We start from the raw sequence: 21,028 nt of genomic DNA, 5'->3' as shown, positions 1-21,028 counted from the left end.
ACCTCTGGGGCCCCAGGAGTCAATTAGGCTCAGCAGACACCAACTGCAGGCATTGAACTGTCACCTCTGTCACCAACTGTCAGCTCTGATCTCTACACCAGCCAAAGAGAACCAGAGCAGAGGGCTGAATGGGCCTAGGTGGCAGGCCAGCCTGCAGCGTCCTCTCAGAAAGCCAGGCAGGAAAGGAGACATGGGCCTCTTCCTCAGGAGGGCACGCTCCATCCAGAGAAGCCTGGTGGGATACAGAATGGAGCCTGGAGCTAGACCCACTGACCCCCAAGGCTTAGAGACTCCCCACTTCCCTTGCTATTTCAGAGAGCTCTGGGCCAGAGAATTTTCTTTTTGGGAAAGCACTGAACTACGGATCACTACAGTGGTGTCTGCTTGTCCCAGGTCTCTAATGACTGGACTGCTGGACCAGCATGCAGCCCAGCAAGACCAAAGGAGGGCATGCCAAGTGGGAGGCGGGACAGAGCCCCTGGCTGCAGGCAACCCAGCCTGCCCGGCCACTGGGCCTGGGAGGATACAGCAAGGTCCAGTGCAGCTCGGCCCAGTGAAATCAGGAACCAGGGTGTGGCCTGAAGGAGGTATTCAGGCTGCCGGTCATGGGCCACAATGGCTGAGGCGTAGAGGAGACCAGCCAGAGCTGACAGGAAACGGGTCCACAGGTGGATATAGGAGAGTGACTTCCCCCGACACTGTGCAGAGAGAGGAAGTGCAGGTCAGGAGGACAAATGCATATGGTGTATGACAAGCCCTCTATAAGCGGTCCCTTAGAAAGGATGCTCCTCCCACTAGGCATCGAGCAGTTCTTCAAGCTGCTACTTTTGCCTGGCAAACTCCCCAGAATCCGGCTTAATCTTAACACGGGAAACCTTTTCTTACTGTTTCTGGCCTATGGGGTACTGATTCTCTTCTGGACCCTGTAACACCCGGCACCTCCCGTGACACGGAGGGACTCGTGAGACTCTTTCTGCATTTGGAGCAGACCTGGAACCCTTCCTTCTGACAGGGTAGAAACTTGGAAATGCCAGCAGGGAAAGGTAAGGGAGAACGAGTGGCAATGAGCCGCACTGACCAGCTATTCCCCTGTGGAACCACGCCACATGGGGAGATCAAGGGAGAGGTGACACTATGAAACTGCGAAGCCAAGGGGACACTTTGAGAGGACAAGCAATGGAGAGGTTGACAAAAGGGACATATGCAATGTTTATGCCAGCAGTTGTCTACAGGTCACTTTAGGACTAGTGCGATGGCTCAGCAGGTAAAGACACCTGCTGTTGACAATTAAGGTTCGATGCTGGAGCCCACATGGTAGAAAAAAAGAAAGGACTCCTGAAAGTTGTCCTGTGGTCACAAAACCCAGGACATGGTACACATGTGCCATGTCCCCAACAATAAATCCATAAGTACACATTAATAAATTAATAAGTGTAAATTAATAGATTAATATTTAAAAGTTATTTTATATATATATAAGTTTATATGTGCACACACAAGACTATGTACTAAACTGCATGATCTATATTTAAGTACACACACACACACATATATATCTATGCAAGTAGAAAACATGTATAATGTGGTTTTTAAATTTTGCTTGCTAAGTGGTGGTATTTAGAACTATTTAGGTGTTGGCTAAGGAATGGGGAAAATTTCGGGAGAAAGGTATATTTTGGCTGGTTTTCTCTCGCTTGTGTTTTAAATCCCCAGGATACACAAATGGAGTAGGAATGCAGCTCTGTGGGGGGCTGGCTGCCTAGTCCATGTGAGGTCTGGGCTTAAATGCTCGGCACAGAACAAGCAAACAAGACACTGTCGGGATGTTACAGTTTCCCTGTGTCTCGGTTAGTTTTTCCCAGCCGTGGGCCTCGATCTGCTGAAGGCCTGGGAATAGAGGGACCCAGTAAAGCACCTAACTGTGGAGTACCTGGATGTGAGTGTGGGTTTGGTCCCTGGTCCCAGAGTCTGAGGGTAATGGTGCCCCTTAGCATGGTTCCCACAGTACTTGGGAAGCTTCTCAGTGCCATTAAGGACCTATGAGTTCCCAAGCCTGACCCTCCCACTGCAGGCCCTAGGGAGCTGGAGCAGGCAGTCAGGACTCTGCCCTTGTTGCATGGAAGGTCTCCCCACCATGTGGTGCTCCAGCTCCTCCCGGAGGCTGACCCAGAGGCTGCTGCAGCCAGGCCAGGACTCTCTGTCCCCTCCTTTAGTCTGGAGACAGGACTGAGGACTTCAAGGCTCAGGCCTCAAAGCATAGCCTGGCTCTTCATGCACACAGTCACAAGCCACCTGCCTCCCAGCCCTTGTTCTTCTGAACCTGCTACTGAAGCATGGTGTTCCTGGGAAAGTACTTCTCTTGGGGCTAAATGACAGGCCTATTTCACTGTCTAGTGTCAGGGATGGTGCTGGTCCTGTCACCGAGGCAGGGGCATTACAGTAGAGTCTTCTATGGAGAAAACCTGGCAGGGCAGTTTCTTTACCAACCCCAGAACGTACTCAGGCACTGTCCTGTATGGCGGCTTCTCCATGCCCTCCCCTGTGTACAGACAGCCCCTCCTTAGCTGCTGTCTCCACTGGTCCCACTCACCCTCTGAAGCACAATGGAAGACTGCCTGCAGCCTGGCACTGGAATGGTGTCTGTTCTCACTCCCTCACAACACAGGGTCTTCTCTCCTGCTTTCCACCCCGAACACTTGCTTCCACTATTCGGAGAGTGAGGAAACCTCCCACTATACCATCTGCGTCTTCCAGGGGACTGAGAACTCCCAGGGACAGGTCCCATTAGACATCAACAGGCCTGGCTGGTAGGCCTTCCCTCAGCCCAGATATTCGGAAATATCTGCCAATAAGACCTTGGGTAGCTAACCGTGGTGGACTTCCCGTGCCCTTCTTGCTCTCTCATGAGCCTCTAGTTTGTTCCACCCCATGACCTTTTTCCTGTAAGGAGAAACACCCAGCCTTCCTGGAAGGTTACTGTAAGTCTCCCGGACTCTACTGTTCTAGCCATGGCCCTTCACACACACACACACACACACACACACACACACACACACACACACACACACATTACACCATGCACACACACACGCACACACACACCATGCACACACACACGCACACACACACCATGCACACACACCACACTACATCATGCACACGCATGCACCACACACACACACACCACACCATGCACACACACACCACACCATGCACACACACCACACCATGCACACACACCACACCATGCACACACACCACACCATGCACCACACCACACCATGCACACACACACCACACACACACACACACACACACACCACACCACACCATGCACACACACACACACACGCACACGGACACATGCACTTACACCCCTCACTGCTGTCATACACTGGCTCCTCAGAAAAAAGTGTAAACACATGTGTGCCCCACACAGGGACATCACACCTCCAGGACCTCCCGATGCCTCAAGATGCTCTATAGCCCCAGCCCCAACCCAGTCTCACGATATTGGAGAATGGAGGGATCCGGGATGCCCAGGAGCCAAAGGCAGCGACGGTACCCAGCAGGTAGCCAAAGACTTCCGGGTTCTCCTGCAGGAATGGATGCAGAGACTGTGTGTATGTCCCAAGGAGCATGGGGCCTGATGCAGAAGGTTCCTCCTTCCAATGGCAAGAACCCTCACCCTCTCCCAGGGCTCCGAGTACACATACAAGGAGGGAAGTGACCTGTACCACCCCATATCTTCATATATCCAGCCTTACCTGCAGAAGGCTTCCCAGCAGCCTCCGTTGTGGCCCTCGAACTGGGGCTGAAACCTTGGGGATAGCAGTCCAGACAGCCCAGCCTGGACCCAGGCTCAGAGGCAGAGCCAGGGCAAACACACTGGCTCTAAGGTGCCTCCTTCTCCTTCTCTCCCTGCTGCTCTGACCTGCAGGAAACATCAGACCCCCCATGAAGCTCCCGAGAGAGGAACTGGTGTACTCGAGCCTCTGCTCGCCAGTCTTGCTGTAGCAGATCCTGACTCCCTTCAAATCCCCGTGGTCAAGTTTCTCTTCCAGAACTTTCCTCCCACCCACAGAGGGTGGGTGCTGTTCATCTTTCAACGCTGGTAGGTAAACCACTGTACCTCTCCTAGACTCACTTTCCCAATGACCACATTCCAGTCATCTCTGTCCCTGACACAGATAAGTGACTGTGCGTCAAGCCACCTACTCTGTAAGTGGGAGAAACAGTGACGAGAGAGGACATCCTTGCAGGCTTCCTTAAAACACAGCCTTCTGAGCATTTTAAAAAACATTTCTCTTCTGAACTACATGGACCGGGTTGAGGACATGTTACATGACCCACTGATGTCACCATCCTGCTTTTGGACAAAAGTCTAAGAACATTGCTTTTTTTTTTCCTCAGGAACCCCCATTGCTACGTACTCAGGGCCGTTCACCCTGTCTCAGTCCCTCCAGCCCTGCTCCTACAGAGGTGATCCTGTCTGTTTCTGCCGTTCGTTTCCAGATTTTATGGAGCTTGGCTTGGTCACCCAGACTTGCACACTGTCCCCCGAAGCCATCACTTTTCCTGGCCTTGGCCCATTCTTGTTTGCTCGTCTGTATCACCAGGCCTGGTGTTGCAAGCTTTCTTATCTTTTAAGCTCATCTCTCCCTGCGAGTGACTGTTTAAGGCCCCATCTTTCTCATGTGGCTGAGGGCAGGCGCCTCATTCTTTTGCTGTGTCCTGAGGGATCTGGTTCCGGAATGGGCACTGAGCATTTGGCTGGATGAAAGAATGACGGCGAAAGGGATGGCCACGTACGCACACTCACCGGACTTCGACTTGGATTTGGATCCACAGACAGGAAAGAGAATGGAGATGAAGTTCATGAAGTCGACAACTGCTAGGTAGGCCCCAGTGAACACCTGGAAGCAAATGGAGACAGAGATCAAGCACATAAACACACACACACACACACACACACACACACACACAGAGTAACCACAGCACTGCTGACCTAGGATCCCCTCTACTACGAGGGCTACACAGAGGCACCATGTCCATCTATATCATGAGCTCAGCAATGCCTTCCACCAACCCAAAGAAGGATCTTTGGACGGGTCAGGAGGCAGGTTCCCAAGTGCCTGGTTGCACAGCCGTTAGGCAGTAGAGATGGGTTGAGAACCCATCCCTGCGTTTCCGATTCTACATTCTTTCTATGGCACAGGCAGCCTTCTCTGTGGAGCCATATCCCAGACACTGACACTCCCTGAACCTCAGTTTCCCCATCTGTAAAACTGGCACACAACAAGGTCTCCCTCAAAGACTGGCATGTAGATTTCTGGAGACGGTTCATGGCAAGTGTCTGGACCAGGACCTGGAGAGAGTTAACTTTAGTATCAAAGTCAAAAGCACATCAATGGCAAGAGTGTGCATTGTGACTTTGGAATCCCCAGTACTTATTAGAGTGACCTTACAGAAGCTTCTCTGGGCCTCAGTTTCCCTATCTGTAGCAGATGGACGATGACAGGGCCCATATCATAGGAGAGATTCAGGAGCAAATGAGTTAATACACAGGGGGGCCTTAGTGCCAAGGATGCAGTTAAATATTTAACTGAACTCCAGCCAGCCATTGCTGTAGGACATAAACAGAGCCTCTTCCTTCTAACCCACAAGCCAGAGGGGAAGGGTGTCTGTTTCAGAGACAGCACAGCACTGTTCTAAGCAGGTCCAAAACTCTAGACTTGTGTCTCGACCATGATAATGACTGTTTGTTGAGCATTTACTCTGAGCTGTGTGAAGTTGACAGTCCAGCAGTGAGCCCGTGTTCTTCTGACTCATCTTCTGATGAGAGTAATTCACTGTGGTGGTGGCTTGAATGAGAATGGCCTCCCGTGGGCTCACCTTGGTCCCCAGTTGGTGGAACTGTTTGGGAAGGATTGGAAGGTGTGGCCTTGTTGGAGGAGGTGTGTCACTGTGGGGGTGGGTGGGTCTTGATATTTCAAAAGACTGATGCCCTTCCCAGTCTCTCTTTCTGCCTCCTATTTGCTGACCAAGATGTGAGCTCTCGGCTGTGGTGTTTTATCACAGCAATTGAAAATTAACTAAGCCATGTGGTAAGCTAAGAAAAAACAGCAGGAGACGGGAGCTTGGAGCACTTCTGGAAGAGATGGATTACAATTTCACACAGGGGAGGGTTACTTTAGTTTTTTTTTTTTTTACATGTGTGTGCTTGTGTGTGTGTGCATGCCACATGTGTATAGGTATACTCGGAGAAGCCAAGGGATCCCCTGGAGTTGGAGTTCACATGACATATGTACTGTGAACCAAACTTCAGTCCTCTGAAAGAAAGGTGTGTGCTCTTACCCATTGGGATCGCTCTAAGCCCCAGAAGCCTTGTTTTAGAAGGTGACTTTGAACATGTGTTTGAAGGAGGTGATGACATTGAGCCATGTAGACACTGAGAGAAAGAGCCCTTCAGAAGCAGAAAGGCCAAGGTACAGGTTCTGAGAGGAAACTGCTCTGCCGGCTGAGGGAAAAGACAGAGGCGCCCGAGACTGCAGCAGAGAAACAAGCCAGGCTTGTGTGGGACATACCTGGATCGTGAGTTGTCTGGCCAGAATCGCCCCCACAGTGTCACACAGACTCGTCAGGAGGCAGAACGCAGCACACAGTGTCGACTGGTCTTGGCCACACTTCTTTGTGCATCTCAAGTAGAGAATCCTGAGGTGACAGGGGCGTGAACAGAACACAGGGGCTGTGAGGCCAGGCAAGAAAAGACACCTGGAAAAGGCAGCTGCCACCTCTGTTCTACAAAACATAGCCCCTCCCAGGTGTAGCACATGTTTCTGGGTTTGGTTAATGGGGTAAGGCTCTGCCAGAAACCGAAGGTCTCCTTGCAGAGATGCTGTCCCCTTCTACAAAAGGGGGAGACGGAGACAGCTGGGCAAGGGTCTGTACCTTGGATTCTTACAAGCCTCAGCATGTTTTGAAACACTTTAATACAGGGCGTTTCTGAGTTCGAGGCCAGCTCTCACTACATAGTATTAACTTTAAGGAAAGATTTGGGGCTCGTCCTTTTCCTCTTCCAAACCGGGCCGGGTCATTGTAACAATCCCTCTCCTCCTTACAAGCTGGCCGCCAGTCAGGTTTTATCTTCTGAAAGGGAAGCAGGTTCTAGCACCACAGCTAACTACAGTGGCAACTGCCTAAGTTTAAAAGGCGATTTGATTCTTTGACATAAGCGTCGGATCTGTCCAACCCATCTGGGCAGTGGGTGGCAGCCTCTTCCTGCTGAGCGATTTTGAGCATATTCATAAAGCAGGGGAAGCCAAACTGAATAACAGCACGGTGCTCTGGGCTCCTCCCCCCGGTCTCCAGACCGCTGGGCTTTTCTCCTACAGACCTTCTCCCTACCTTCAGCACTTGGGTCATACAGAGAGAAGGCCTCTCTGGCAGTATCACCAATGGCGTCACCACCACACTGAGTCTTAGCAACCCCGCTGGACTTCACAGAGAAATGGGCTGAGAGCGGCTTCATCTTCACCACTCAGGCAGAAATGGTTGGTTCTGACTCCTTAGATTGTGTCAGTCCCAAGGACCATCGTCACAGAAGGATGGCTGTCACCCAACACTGTGAATATTTATGGCTCTGCCAGCCCCAAGCCTGAAGCTCAGGGTGTCACCCATCAGTCATAAACCTAAACTCTGGGCTGTTAAAACCAATGCAAGCTCAAGGAGTAAGGACTGGGTTGGCTAAGAGATTTGGCAACCAAATTAGCAACACTTTATTTCAACCTTTGCATTTGAGAGAGGAGACCCTGCAGCCTGGGGTGATGTGAACCTGTGACAGGACTCTGGCTTCATGCTGGGGGCTTTGCCCTATGCCCTGCGCTCTCAGACATGCCCTCTAAGCTCTCACTGGCCACGACTCCCGGACTGACCTTAACCTAGGCTCCCCATGCCCACCCCAACACACACCATGGAAGACCCATTCTTTGCAGACAGACATGAGAGGGTTCAGGAGTGGTGGGGTCCTGAACAGAGGGGCGGGGCAAAAGACAGAAGCCTTCAAGCTTGTGAAGTCAGGCATTCTCAGTGCACCGCTTAACCTCTGTAAGCCTTGTTCCAGGGGCAAGCATACCTACCAGTGTTGGCTGCATCGGGAGGCTATGGAACAAAGGAGACCATGCATGCGGGGCCCTCTTACTCCTCACCCTCTACCTCAGAGAGCTCAACCCCTGAAGCCTGCCTGTGTGACAGGCAGGATTATTATTTTCTCAGGAAGCATCGATAACAGAATCTACCTTAGGGACTGGGGCAGGCAGGGAGCAAGAGCGTAAAGAAATGCCACTCAGGCCCAGAGTGTCTTTACTGGACTCCAGTCTCTAGGCAGTGGACTACAGACTCTCTGAACCACTATGGACAGCCTGAAGGGGTTGTCCACTGAGCGCTAAGGTGAGCCGGTTGCAGCGAGTGGGGATAGAGGGATGTTGTACACTCTCTCCCGCCTGGGTATACTTGGGTGGCACCACGATGGAAACTGCCTCTGGATTTCTGTGCGAGGGGACAGGGTTGCTGAAGACCTGGAAGCTACATTCTCACAGAACCAGGGCTACAGGGATTACCTGGCCAAACCCCTGCGAGACAGACAAAAGCAAAAACTGTGGCCAGAGTCGGATCACCACTGCCACACCTATTGTCAGCTTTGGATAAATTAAATGTAGAAAACATCAAGGGACTTGCGAGGGTCCCTAAGGGTGAGTCGCAGAGCTAGAGAGGTAATGGTGTTTAATGAGCACTTATTAAGTCCTTCGCCTGCCATGCCTTATTTAATCCTCATATTCATCTTATGAGGCATATCCTCATTCACAGGAGACCCAAAGGCTTACACTTGCTCCCCTCACACCGCCAGCAGCCAGGAAAAGGCTGACAATAGAAGCTAATCCAAGGCGCATCCACTGCACCACCCAGCCTCCTGCTGCCGGCTCACAGCCCAGCTTCCCCGATGTGCGGAATCCAGAAAGGACTCCAGTCCACAGAGCAATGTCAGATCCGAACCCGGACTCGAGCTACCTGCAGGTCGCCCCCTTTGCGCCCCTTCCCCTCTAGGCTTCCTGGAGAAGCCGAGGCGAGTAGCGCCCAGTCTCCCCCGCGGGTGGCCCGCCACCCCTCGCGCGGGTCCCGTCCCCATTACAGCGTGTGGGCAGCGATCCAGCAGCAGGCGGCGCAGATCCACAGGCCGAAGGAGATGCAGACGCGGCGGCGGGCGAAGCAGCGCTCCAGGTAGTCCCAGTTCCAGAGCGGGGGCGCGGTGCTAGCCCCCTCCTCCATGGCCCGGCCGAGCCTCCGCCGACCCCGGGGAAAGTTCCGGGACCGCGAGGCTCCCCAGCCTGGCCTATTGTCGGGCTCTGCGTGGAGCATGCCGCCCCCTAGCGGTAGAGCCGCGCTCGGCCGCAGCACAAAGGAGGGCCCTGCCAGCACCCGGTCCCTTTGCGAGTTCGCCCCGGTTCCCAAGCCAGACAATACTCTGGCGCGGCCAAGCGCTCGTGGGGGGATGGAGGGAACCCCGAGGCGCGCTGTCCCTGGATGAAAAGGTGCAGCACAGAAGTGTGGGGTTGGGGACGGAGGGGGCACACATCGCCTCTGCTTCCTCCATTCCCTCTGAATGCTCTGAAGCTGTCAAGAGCACGCCTAACGCCATCGCAGCTCCGTAGACCCAGCCAGAAAGGGGTTAATTTTGAAATGTGCCGCCCCCATCCAAACGCAGCGCCACACAATTCAGGCTGTTTTTCACTAAAGCAAACCATTAGAGTATATCCAAATCGTCTTCGATTTCAGTAAGTTTTTTTAAAGCATCCCATGACTGTGGCTTCCCTGTTTGTTTGTTTGTTTGTTTGTTTTATTTTTTTTAACTTTTGAGGCAGGGTTCAGCCAAGTGGTCCAGGCTAACTTGGAACCCACTGTGTAGCCCAGGTGGGCCTCCTCTTCTCAGACTTCCGGCTTCAGCCTCCCAGGTATTGGGAGTGTGCTACAGCCATCCACAGTGATGACTCCTGCTAAGAAACGCTGTGGTCTAAGAAACGCTGTGGTCTAAATGTTCATGAGCACTCCAGTTCCGTATACCGAAACTTAATCACAAAGCCAGGCGTGGTGGCGCTTTGATCCTGGCACTAGACAGGAGAGGCAAGAGGATCTCTAGGTTCGAGGCCAGCCTGGTCTACAGAGTGAATTCCAGAACAGACAAGGCTACACAGAGAAACCCTAGGCGCACGCGGGGTGTGAGGGGTCCGGGGAGGAGGAAAGAAACATAACCACCAATTTGGTGGTATCACCAGGGAATCTTTAGAAGGGGTTATGGTTATGACCGTGGAGGACACATCAAGGCAGTATCATTCATGACCCAGGGAGCGGGCTCTTAACCAGACACCACACTTGTTAGTTGCCTTGATCTTGGACTTCCGTGTGAGAAACAAAATTGCCTACTTTAAAAGTTATGGGAGGGGGCTGGAGAGATGGCTCAGCGGTTAAGAGCACCCGACTGCTCTTCCAGAGGTTCTGAGTTCAATTCCCAGCAACCACATGGTGGCTCACAACCATCTGTAAAGAGATCCGATGCCCTCTTCTGGTGTATCTGAAGACAGCTACAGTGTGTACTTATATATAATAAATAAATAAATCTTTAAAAAAAAAAAGAGTTATGGGAGGGCTGGAGAGATGGCTCAGCGGTTAAGAGCACCCGACTGCTCTTCTAGAGGTCCTGAGTTCAATTCCCAGCAACCACATGGTGACTCACAACCATCTGTAAAGAGATCTGATGCCCTCTTCTGGTGTGTCTGAAGACAACTACAGTGTACTTATATATAATAAATGAATAAATCTTTTTTAAAAAAAGCTGACATAAAAAAAGAGTTATGGGCTAGCCTCGGCTACACCTGTGTCCCCGAAAACCAACTCGCCAACTAAGCAACCACATGTACATAAAACAGTTACTTTCACCTGACTTCCTGGGTGCCGGTGCTCCACCCTCAGAGTCTCTGGGGGAAGCCACACATCCTCCACTCACTGTCTTCCAGAGCTGGGACCCCCCTCCTCATGTCAACCATCACACCAGGCATTGAGGTAGGGAAGCCTTGTGCTCTCGGTTCTATATCCTTACCCACCACTGTTGGTTTTGTTTCTGTTGTGGAGACAGGATCACGCATAGGGCGGGTTAGTGGCAGTTTGTTAAATGGCTGGGGAGAACCTTGAACTTTTGATCTTTCCGACTCCACCTCCCAAGTGCTGGGCTAACAGGCCTGCCTACAGCAACACATCAGCTCTCAATCTGATTTCTCCTGTATTACAATTTTCCCTCAGGCTTAGCATATACCCCCCCCAAGGCTAGACCAAATTAAAAATTGTTTTAATTTAGTTATTGTGTGTGTGCACACATAGGTATAAATAGGAGTGTCACCCTAAGGTACATGGTTGCATAAAACTAATCCTAGTACTCAGGAGGCTGAGGCAGGAGGAGGATCAAAGGTCCCAGGTTAGTCTGGGCTATGTAGCAGGATTCTGATAGAGAGGAGTGGAGGGGAAACTAAAGGGAATATGAATCAATTTGATTGTAAAAAAAAAAAAAAAAAAAAGCAAACCAGGCCAGTAAGTGAGACCAGGCTCTCACTGGGCGAAAGTGTTTGCCACGCCTGAAGACCTGAGTTCAATCCCCGGGACTCACCTGATGGAAGGAAGGAGATAACTGACCCCACATATTGTTCTGAACTCCATACTTGCCGGCACCCACACAAACACACAGGCGTGCACACACAAATACACGTGTATGTAGGCGCACACATGCATGCAGCTGTCGGTGCGTGGCTGTGCAGCTCCATCTATTACATCCCTGCCGACATCATGGACTGGAATTCACCCTCTGCTCCCTGAGACTGGGACTTGGAGAACTGAACCTATCTTCCAAATGTTCCTATTTAAAAATGAGACAGGGGCACCTGCTTTCATGTTGCTGTGACACTAGAAACTCTGTGGTTCAAGCAGTGACACATACTACTGATGGAAGTTAATCTTACTGTCATCCTAAAGAAGCAGGGCTCTAAGACAGTGAAGAAAACTCAGCTGACGGTAGGAAGACTCAGGGCTCAGTTCTCTGTTCCCTCCCTCCCTGTCTTGGGCTGTCTCTCTTTCTTTCTCCTACGTGCTTCTTCAAACTTTCCTACCGAGTGTGCGCGTCTCTCTCTCTCTCTCTCTCTCTCTCTCTCTCTCTCTCTCTCTCTCTCTCTCTCTCCCTCCCTCCCTCCCTCTCTCTCTCTCTCTCTCTCTCTCTCTCTCTCTCACTGGCTCTAAGACAGTGAAGAAAACTCAGCTGACGGTAGGAAGACTCAGGGCTCAGTTCTCTGTTCCCTCCCTCCCTGTCTTGGGCTGTCTCTCTTTCTTTCTCCTACGTGCTTCTTCAAACTTTCCTACCGAGTGTGCGCGTCTCTCTCTCTCTCTCTCTCTCTCTCTCTCTCTCTCTCTCTCTCTCTCTCTCTCTCCCTCCCTCCCTCCCTCCCTCCCTCCCCCCCCCCCCTCTCTCTGGTGTCTCACTATGTAGCCCAGGCAAACCTGGAACTCGCTATGTAAATCAGGCTGGCCCTGAGCTCTGAGTTCTGCCTGTCTCTGCCTCCCAATGCTAGGATACTAAAGACTACTCTACCTTTGCCAGGCAGTGACGGCACATTCCTTTAATCCCAGCACTCTGGAGGAAGGGGCTGGTGGATCTCTGAGTTCGAAGTTAGCCTGGTCTACACAGGGAAACCTTGTCTCAAAAAACAAAACAAAAAGCCCCCCCCCCCAAGCATACAAACATTCAAAGATGTGCTCCACCACACCCCAGCTTACTCTTTGCTTGTTTTAGGCAAGGTGTTACTATGTAGCCCAGGCTGACCCGACTCTTGCCTGTGGTAGGACTCGGAGTGGGTTTGTAACTGCTGCTCATCAATCTCTTTGTTACACAGGCGTTCTGTTTCTTCCTGATTCAACCTTAGCAGGTTGCATTGTCTAGCTTGTCTCTTTCCTCTTATCCGTCTCTCATTCTTTAGACTCATTTGCTCAGCTGGCTACTTGCTACTTCTGCTTGTGTCTAATTGAATTGGTCAAAAACCGGACTCTTGGTTTTCCTTCCCAAAGTCCAGCACTTGGTGTCAGCTGAGGGTAAAAACTTACACCTGCAGCCAGGAGCTGTCAGATTGGCCCGAGGAGAACACCTCTGAGTGTTTAGACCAACAGTAGTAGAATTATACCATCGTCCCTCCCTGGAAGCTCCTCTCAGAGCTTCCTTTTCCAGGCCACTCAGAGCCCAGCAGCAGTCCAGGAGCTTAGACCCTGCCTTTTGGCCATGATTCAGACTCTGCAGAAAAGAAAACCTACCAAAAGCCCTGCAGCTCTTGTCCCCCTGGGCATTGGGCCACAGGGCTTCTCCCAGGCATTTCCTGCTGGCAGTGGCAGTGCAGTCTCAGGCATTGTCCTGCTAAGAAGGAAGGGCTGAGCCCCGGCCTGAGCCCCGGGACTTCTGCCTGAGCTTTCCTTTGGGTGAGGGCCCAGTGCAGTGGCACACGGATTCTGACAGCCTCTCACAAAGTACAGCCAGGGAGAGGAAGGGCTGTGGCTGCAAACAGCCTTTTGTGAACACTCAGGGCAAAAATAAAACACCCCACACCAGTCTGTTCCCTGCTTAAGAGAACCTGGCTCTGAGAGAAACCTTTGGAAGCTATACATTTCCAGTCTTTTGTTCTATGTTGCCACTTTTCAGAGACACAGACTTGAACTTGTGATCTTCCTGCCTCAATCTCCCAAGTGCTGGGATTTCAGATGTGCACCAGCATGCCAGGGGTTCTAGTTTTAAAGACGGCTCCCAAGTTCTTCTGGTAGTTTACTATATTCTTTTACATTCTCTCTCTCTCTCTCTCTCTCTCTCTCTCTCTCTCTCTCTCTCTCTCTTCTCTCTCTCTCTCCCTCCCTCCCTCCCTCCTTCCCTCCCTCCCTCCCTCCCTCATTGGGATTGCTGCTATCATGACACTTCAGCTCAAGCTTGGCAGTGTGTGTCTGCAAAGACATCCCCTTTTTTCAAGCCCCATTTAGAATATTCTATGAGTTCAAGACTCCTCTTTTAAAAGTTCAGTACAAGCACCTGTAGTTCCAGCATGTGGGAGGGTGAGGCAAGAGACCATCCTGAGTGGAGTTCTACTCAGCCAAGTAAGGGATGGAATAACATGGTTCCCACTCCTGGAGCAGAGCCAGCAAGGCATGGGTCTCATTAGTGTTGATGGTTGCTGTGGGCATAAGGCTTGTTTGTATAATAATGTACATATTTTCATGATCCTCCTTTGAGGAATATCCTCTCTGCCAAGGTTAATGACTCCATGATAATCAGAGAGAAACCATGAGGAAGGTGAGGATGTGTCTTAATATCTCAGAAAAATGGTAGAATGCTGTAACCTTCAGGACAGCCCTCAAGGCTGTGGGCAAGAACGCCGGAAACATGAGTTCAAAAAAGATAATGTCTCAACTATGTAAAATATAAGGACTCAATATGAATTAATTATATGAGGGGCTTTGCAAACCTGGAAAAATAGAGGCACCTGTGCTGTGAACCAGCTTGTCAGAAAGATACAGAGGCAGAGGGATTTCTGAGTTCAGGGTCAGCCTGTGACAGAGGGAGTTTAGGTTCAGGCCCAGGCATGGTAGGAATGGTAATTTCAGGGCACAGTCCCACTCAGCTATCTTATTATCTGTACTGGAGCTTGCTGGCTCTTTCTAACAATCAAGGAAGGGTCATGGGATGCTGATACATGGGATAATCAAAAAGAATCTAGGGTAATGATTGAATTGATATGTAAATAAAAACTGGGCTTTTGATCTGCAAATGATGAGTGATCCAGAAAGATTTTAGAATAGCAAGAAAAAGCAGAACACACAGAAAGAGCTGTCTGAATGCTGTCTCCAGCAGGATATAGGCTATTAGCTTGTAACCTGTGTTATGACTTTGAGTCATTTATTTTGCCGCTCCTAGACATCCCTTCTTTCAGGACCCCTCTCCAAACCGAGGCTTCTGATCACACCCCACAAAAATGCAGAGTATTTCCTTCAAGTCCGGTATGAGGACTATGCTGATGTGGTGGATTCAATGAAAACGGCCCCATAGGCTCATATCTTTGAATACTTGTCCCCAGTTGGTGGAACTGTTTGGAAAGGATTAGGAAGTGTGGCCTTGTTGGAAGAGGCATGTCACTGGGGGATGGGCTTTGAGGTTTCAAAAGACTCATATCATCCCCAGTACACTCTCCGTCTTGTTTTTGCAGATAAAATATGTGAGTTCTCCTCTGTTCCTGTAGCCATGCCTTTGCTCCACTGTCATGGACTCTAACCCTCGAAACTATAAGCCTAGTTAAATCCTTTCTTTTATAAGTTGCCTTGGCCTTGCTGTTTTGTTACAGCAATAGAAAAGTAACTAAGACACTGGACAATTGGCAGCCAGTGCCCTGTGGGGCTATTTATCCTGAAGATACTTAAGTACAAACAAAAATTCAGCTCCTCAGCCACACTGGTCATACTTTAAAGTGCTGAATAGTCACAATTACTCTAGTAATGTTGGCCAGCACAGGTCATAGAACATTTCCATTACAGCAGGGAGTTCAAACAGACAATAAGCTAACTGGGTGGGATCCTGCCCTGAAATTACTGTTCCTGTACTCCAATACCTGTGGCGTTGAAACCCTGAGCCTGAACATGTACAATACTATCGAGCAGTGGTTATCAGCCACTGCTTTATCAGTTCTCTATCAGTAGAGAACACGTTGAACGACCTTTTCACAGGGGTCATATATCGGATATCCACATCACAATTCCTATCAGTAACTAAGTTAGGGGTCACCACATGAGGAATTGTATTAAAGAGTCACAGCATTAAGAAGGTTGAGAACCACTGCTCCAGAGTAATGAAAACTAACGGTCATCACTGTTGCAAAGTCTGACTTAGCCATGTAAGAGACAGTGTGACCCAGCTTGTCAGAAAGCTACTAAGGAGGGAGATAAAGAGATTTAGGAGTGGTGATTGTAGGGCAAGATCCTACCCAGCTAAGTTTTTGTTTGTGCTTACAAAGGCAGGCAGATTTCTGAGTTCATGGTCAGTCTGTGACAGAGGGAGTTTAGGTTCAGGCCCAGGCATGGTAGAAATGGTAATTTCAGGACAGGATCCCACCCAGCTAGTTTATTGTCTGTGCTTAACAAAGGTAGGCAGGGGTTGGGGATTTAGCTCAGTGGTAGAGCGCTTGCTAGGCCCTGGGTTCGGTCCCCAGCTCTGAAAAAAAAAAAAAGAGAAAAAAAAACAAAGGTAGGCAGATCTCTGAATTCTTTTGCAATGTTAAAAAAATGCATGCTGTTTCTAAGAATCAGGGGGCTGGGGTCATGGGATGTTGATATGGGATAATCAAAGGGGGACCTGGGGTAATGACTGAAGTGATATGTAAGTAAAAGATTGGGTTTTTGATCTGCAAGGAACAAGCTATCTCACGAGTTTTTGGAATAGCAAGAGAAAGCTGTCCCAAGCAGAACACAAAGAGAGCTTTCTGGAAAGCTGTCTCAAGCAGCACATAGGCCATCAACTTGTAACCCATGATTTGACTTTGAGTCATTTGTTCTCTCAGAAACTCTCTCCAAACTAAGGCTGGTTCTTGGCAACATGTACTATGGATGGCTCCCTCAATGTAGGATTATAGAATCCAAGAACTCAGACTCCTAAGGGCATGTACTGTAGATTCTTTTTCTCTACAATATAAAGCAGGGGAAAGGTCAGAAGAAGAAAGCTGCTACCTTGGCAAGTAGCAGCTAAAATGAAGCATAAAGGGGGAACCTGGGATGTGGGTCAATCTTGGCACCATGATCAGGATGCTCTTTGTCTGTACACTGTGGCTTGTGTACTTTCTGTAGACACTGTACACTTCAGTAAAACATTAAAAATCCAGTTGGCCAGGTAGGTAGTGGCCAAGCATTACCTTTAATCCCTGCACTCAAGGCAAGCAGACCTCTTGAGTTTGAGGCCAGCCCGGTCTAAAGAGCAAGTTCCAGGATAGCCAGAGTTACACAGAAAAACACTTTAAAAATGTAAGAATGAAGTCTAAGGGCTGGAGAGATAGCTCAGCAGTTAAGAGCACTGACTACTCTTCCAGAGGTCCTGAGTTCAATTCCCAGCAACCACATGGTGGCTCACAACCATCTGTAATGAAATCTGATGCCCTCTTCTGGTGTGTCTGAAGACAGCTACAGTGTACTTATATATAATAAATAAACCTTTAAAAAAAATGAAGTCTAGTGACTAGAGAGAGGTTAAAAGCACTGACTGCTCTTCTAGAGGACCAGAGTTCAATTCCCAGCGTCTAAATGGCAGTTCACCCACCTATAACTCCAGTTCTACGACATAAGATGCCCTCTTCTGGCCTCCAGTGGCACAAGGCATTGCAAGTGGTACATAGGCATGTTTCCAGGCAAAATACACACATAAAAATAAAAATAAATCTCAAAATAATTAAAAATATCCAGTCTGTAATGGGACACACTTTACACAGATATTGTCATTTGCATATTGCGTGTTCTCCTTTTATCAAGGTAGTGGATGGAAGGCAAACCCCCCCTTCACGCGTCTTCCATTCTTAACATGCTGAACACAGCACATGGCAAGTGGATACTAACTGAACTTTTTGAATGGTTTTCCTCACTCCGAACCAAACAAGAGACAAAGCTGTTAAAGCAATGTGTCCTTTAGCAGACCTCCGGCTTGTTGACAATTTTTCTAGTTTATCTGCGCACACAAAACCCCATATGTGACCACTGGCTTCTCGGGAAGAACCTCAACTTCCTCCTAATTTCCTGAAGGTAAACAGATGACAGATGCAAAGCAGGTTCCCATTCATAAAACGTTGGAAAGTGATAACGACGACGACGAGTGATTCATAAAGCTAGACCATAAACCTCCACATGGACGGACATGCACGGACATCAGAGCATCCGGCAGAGGTCGAAAGGGGAATCCCAGTATCAGGATGGCCTCGCTCAGGATCCCCAGACCCCAAGCAAGGACGTGGGCTCGGGTTCTTTACCGTAGAGCAGAGGAGAGGAGCGTGGAGATGAGGAAGGGGACAAGACTTGCAGGGTTGATAATGAGCTGCCTCCAGCTTGCGGGCCAACTTGCTCACTTCCATTAGCATCCTTTGAAGAACAAACAATGAACTTACCTTGCTAAGTTTCGTTTATGTGAAGAGCCAAACCTGGAGTTTCTACCCCACCTTTGACCATTTAGTTCCCAGATAAAAGACACATACAGCCTTTATATTTACAATAAGCCTCAAATTGCACAAGAGCCGAGCAGATATCTACCCTCTGTTATTAGAATCTACCTTCGTATTGATAACTCTGAGTTATTATTTACGATGTTTCACCTGGGCTGCTCTTAACTCCAATGGGTCAGCCCTCAGGGCCACATTCCCTAACCTATGGCAGTTTTTTCTCCCCCTCCACTTTGTTCTTTCTCTGGTGCTTCTCCTCTGAACCCCAAAACCAGAAACTCTCAACCCCACCTATGTCTCTTCTGCCCAGTTATTGACTGTTGGCATCTTTATTACCAGTCAGAAATAACTTGGGGCCAGGGTCACATAGGCTCTTGGGGGCCTGCACTTAGCATTCCAATAGACAATGAGACCAAACCTTAACAGTGCCCAGAACAGAAAACCTACATACAACATCGATGAAATAGGCAAATGGTTGCTTATGGCCAAGAGGAGGGAGCTGGGACAAGTAGGTCTTAGGGTTTCTGTTACTGTGGTAACAGCATGACCAAAAGCAACATGGGGAGAGGATTTCTTTTGCTTTCACTTTCACATCATGGCCCACCCTCACAAGAAGTGAGGGTGGGTCCCAGAGGAAGGCACCAAAGCAGAGGCCATGGAGGACAGCCTCTTATTGCTTTGCCTGCCTGCTTTCTAGGACCACAGCCCCAGGGTGCCACTGCCCACAGTAACCTGGTCCCCTCTACATCTATCAAGAAAACGTACCTCAAGTTTGCCTAAGCTTGTGGGGACATCTTCTCAATTGAGGTTCCCTCTTCCCAAACGACTTTAGCTGGGTGGTCAAGTTGCCACTAGCCAGCACAAGTGTTGAGGACTGATGGCTGCTTGGTTTGGGCTCTGTATAGGGGGTGGGAGGGTACACGTTCTAAGTCTTATTATGGCTGCACAGCTCTATATGTGCTAAGCCCGAATGTTGTTTTACCAGTGAACTGCATGGTGTAGACTTACTCCACACTACAGGCTTGCCCATCCCTGTCACTCTCTATTCGTCCTTCAGCAGATGGCTCAGGATGACTCTTGTTCCCCTTCTAAACAACAAATGGGTGTGGCGGCTTATGACTTAATCCCAGCACTCAGGAGGCTGAGGCAGGAAAATAGCCATGAGTTCGAGGCCAGCCTGAGCTCTACACAGTGAGCTCAAAGCCTCAAGAATGGAGACTTTCAAGAGACGTGTTCCTTCCGGGAGATGGATACCACAGCATTGGTTTGGGCTTAAATCTACTTCAACTTTGAAAGGAATTAACTTTTACTGCTTTCTTTAAGATGGGGTCTTGTTACCTAGAGTTCATCATCCACCACCCCCCCCCCATCTCAGCCTTCTGAATCCAGGATTAGAACATACATATTTTAATTTCTGAGTAGCTAAGATACCTTGAGCTTCTGGTTCTCCTGCTTCCCTGTTCTGTGTGTAGATTACAGGCGTGACCTACTCTGCTCAGCCCTTCACTGTTTAAATGAAGACTGTACTTCACTGCTCACTTACGTAACACTATCTTATTTTAGCTTCCGGAATAGTGCTAGCTCCCATTTACCGGGCCTTCCAACTCTGTTTTCTTTATGGATTGTTTCCCTGCTACCGGTGGCTGATTGATAAATATTTGCTAAATGTAGTTTCTTGCTGGGCGTGGTGACTTCCATCTGTACACCCAGCTCTTGGGAGACTGAGGTGAGGACTGCCTGAGTATGAAGGTATGTCCTGGGCCCTTGACTGAGGCAGTGAGGGAATGAAGAAAGGACAGATACATGGACACACAGAAAAGCTGGGTGGATGAAGCTCTATGATGGAGAAACCACAACACATCCTGTTTGTTGTATGGAGTTAAACAGAGGCAGGGGTATGACACACAGCTGAGTGAGGAGGCGGGGCTTATCACACACACACACACACACACACACACACACAGCTGAGAGGCGGGGCTTATGACACACACACACAGCTGAGAGGCGGGGCTTATGACACACACACACACACAGCTGAGAGGCGGGGCTTATGACACACACACACAGCTGAGAGGCGGGGCTTATGACACACAGCTGAGTGAGGAGGCGGGGCTTATCACACACACACACACACACAGCTGAGAGGCGGGGCTTATGACACACACACACACAGCTGAGAGGCGGGGCTTATGACACACACACACACAGCTGAGAGGCGGGGCTTATGACACACACACAGCTGAGAGGCGGGGCTTATGACACACAGCTGAGTGAGGAGGCGGGGCTTATGACACACGACTGGAGCTAGAAAACAGGTTCAGCTGGTCGGTAGGGCGGTCTCTGTAAGGGAGCAGCCTCCGACTGTAAACTGTCCAGGGAGAAAGCTACTGTGGACATTTTCTGCATTGCTATCAACAGCTCCACAGGACCGGAAGGGAAATCTTTGCCATTTCCCCAGGGGTTGGGGAAAGGCTTTGAGGTCCTTGGCTGTGTGCACATAAACAGCACACATTTACTCAGGATTCCAATCACCCTAGGCTTCCTCTGCTCCCTAGAGGTTACCTTGAGTAGTGGTTTGAACGAGAATGGCCCGCACTGGGCTTATATATTTGTACACATGGCCTCACCACGCCCCCCCAGCTGGTAGAACTTTGGGAGGAATTACCTGGGTGTGGCCTTGTTGGAGGTGTGTCACTGGGGGTGGGCTCTGAAGCCCGCCCTAA

The 21,028-nt window shown here is 49.8% G+C and overlaps 1 protein-coding gene across 1 annotated transcript in view; it reads right to left on the bottom strand.

The window, feature by feature from the left end:
- The window catches only part of Tmem44 (transmembrane protein 44), a 35,701-nt gene extending 26,274 nt beyond the window's left edge, over nucleotides 1-9,427 (bottom strand). Inside the window, 6 exon segments of the mRNA NM_001447343.1 lie at nucleotides 528-698; nucleotides 3,510-3,596; nucleotides 3,768-3,934; nucleotides 4,823-4,916; nucleotides 6,588-6,714; nucleotides 9,188-9,427. Coding sequence (NP_001434272.1) covers nucleotides 528-698; nucleotides 3,510-3,596; nucleotides 3,768-3,934; nucleotides 4,823-4,916; nucleotides 6,588-6,714; nucleotides 9,188-9,414 — 873 coding nt within the window. The 5' untranslated portion in view covers nucleotides 9,415-9,427.
- Between the last annotated feature and the right edge of the window lie 11,601 nt (nucleotides 9,428-21,028).

This window comes from Rattus norvegicus, chromosome 11 (assembly GCF_021556685.1).
Source record: "Rattus norvegicus strain SHRSP/BbbUtx chromosome 11, alternate assembly SHRSP_T2T, whole genome shotgun sequence".
Classification (NCBI taxonomy): Eukaryota; Metazoa; Chordata; class Mammalia; order Rodentia; family Muridae; genus Rattus; species Rattus norvegicus.
The sequence above is the reverse complement of the archived record's forward strand: the minus strand, read 5'-3'. Positions and strand labels throughout refer to the sequence as shown.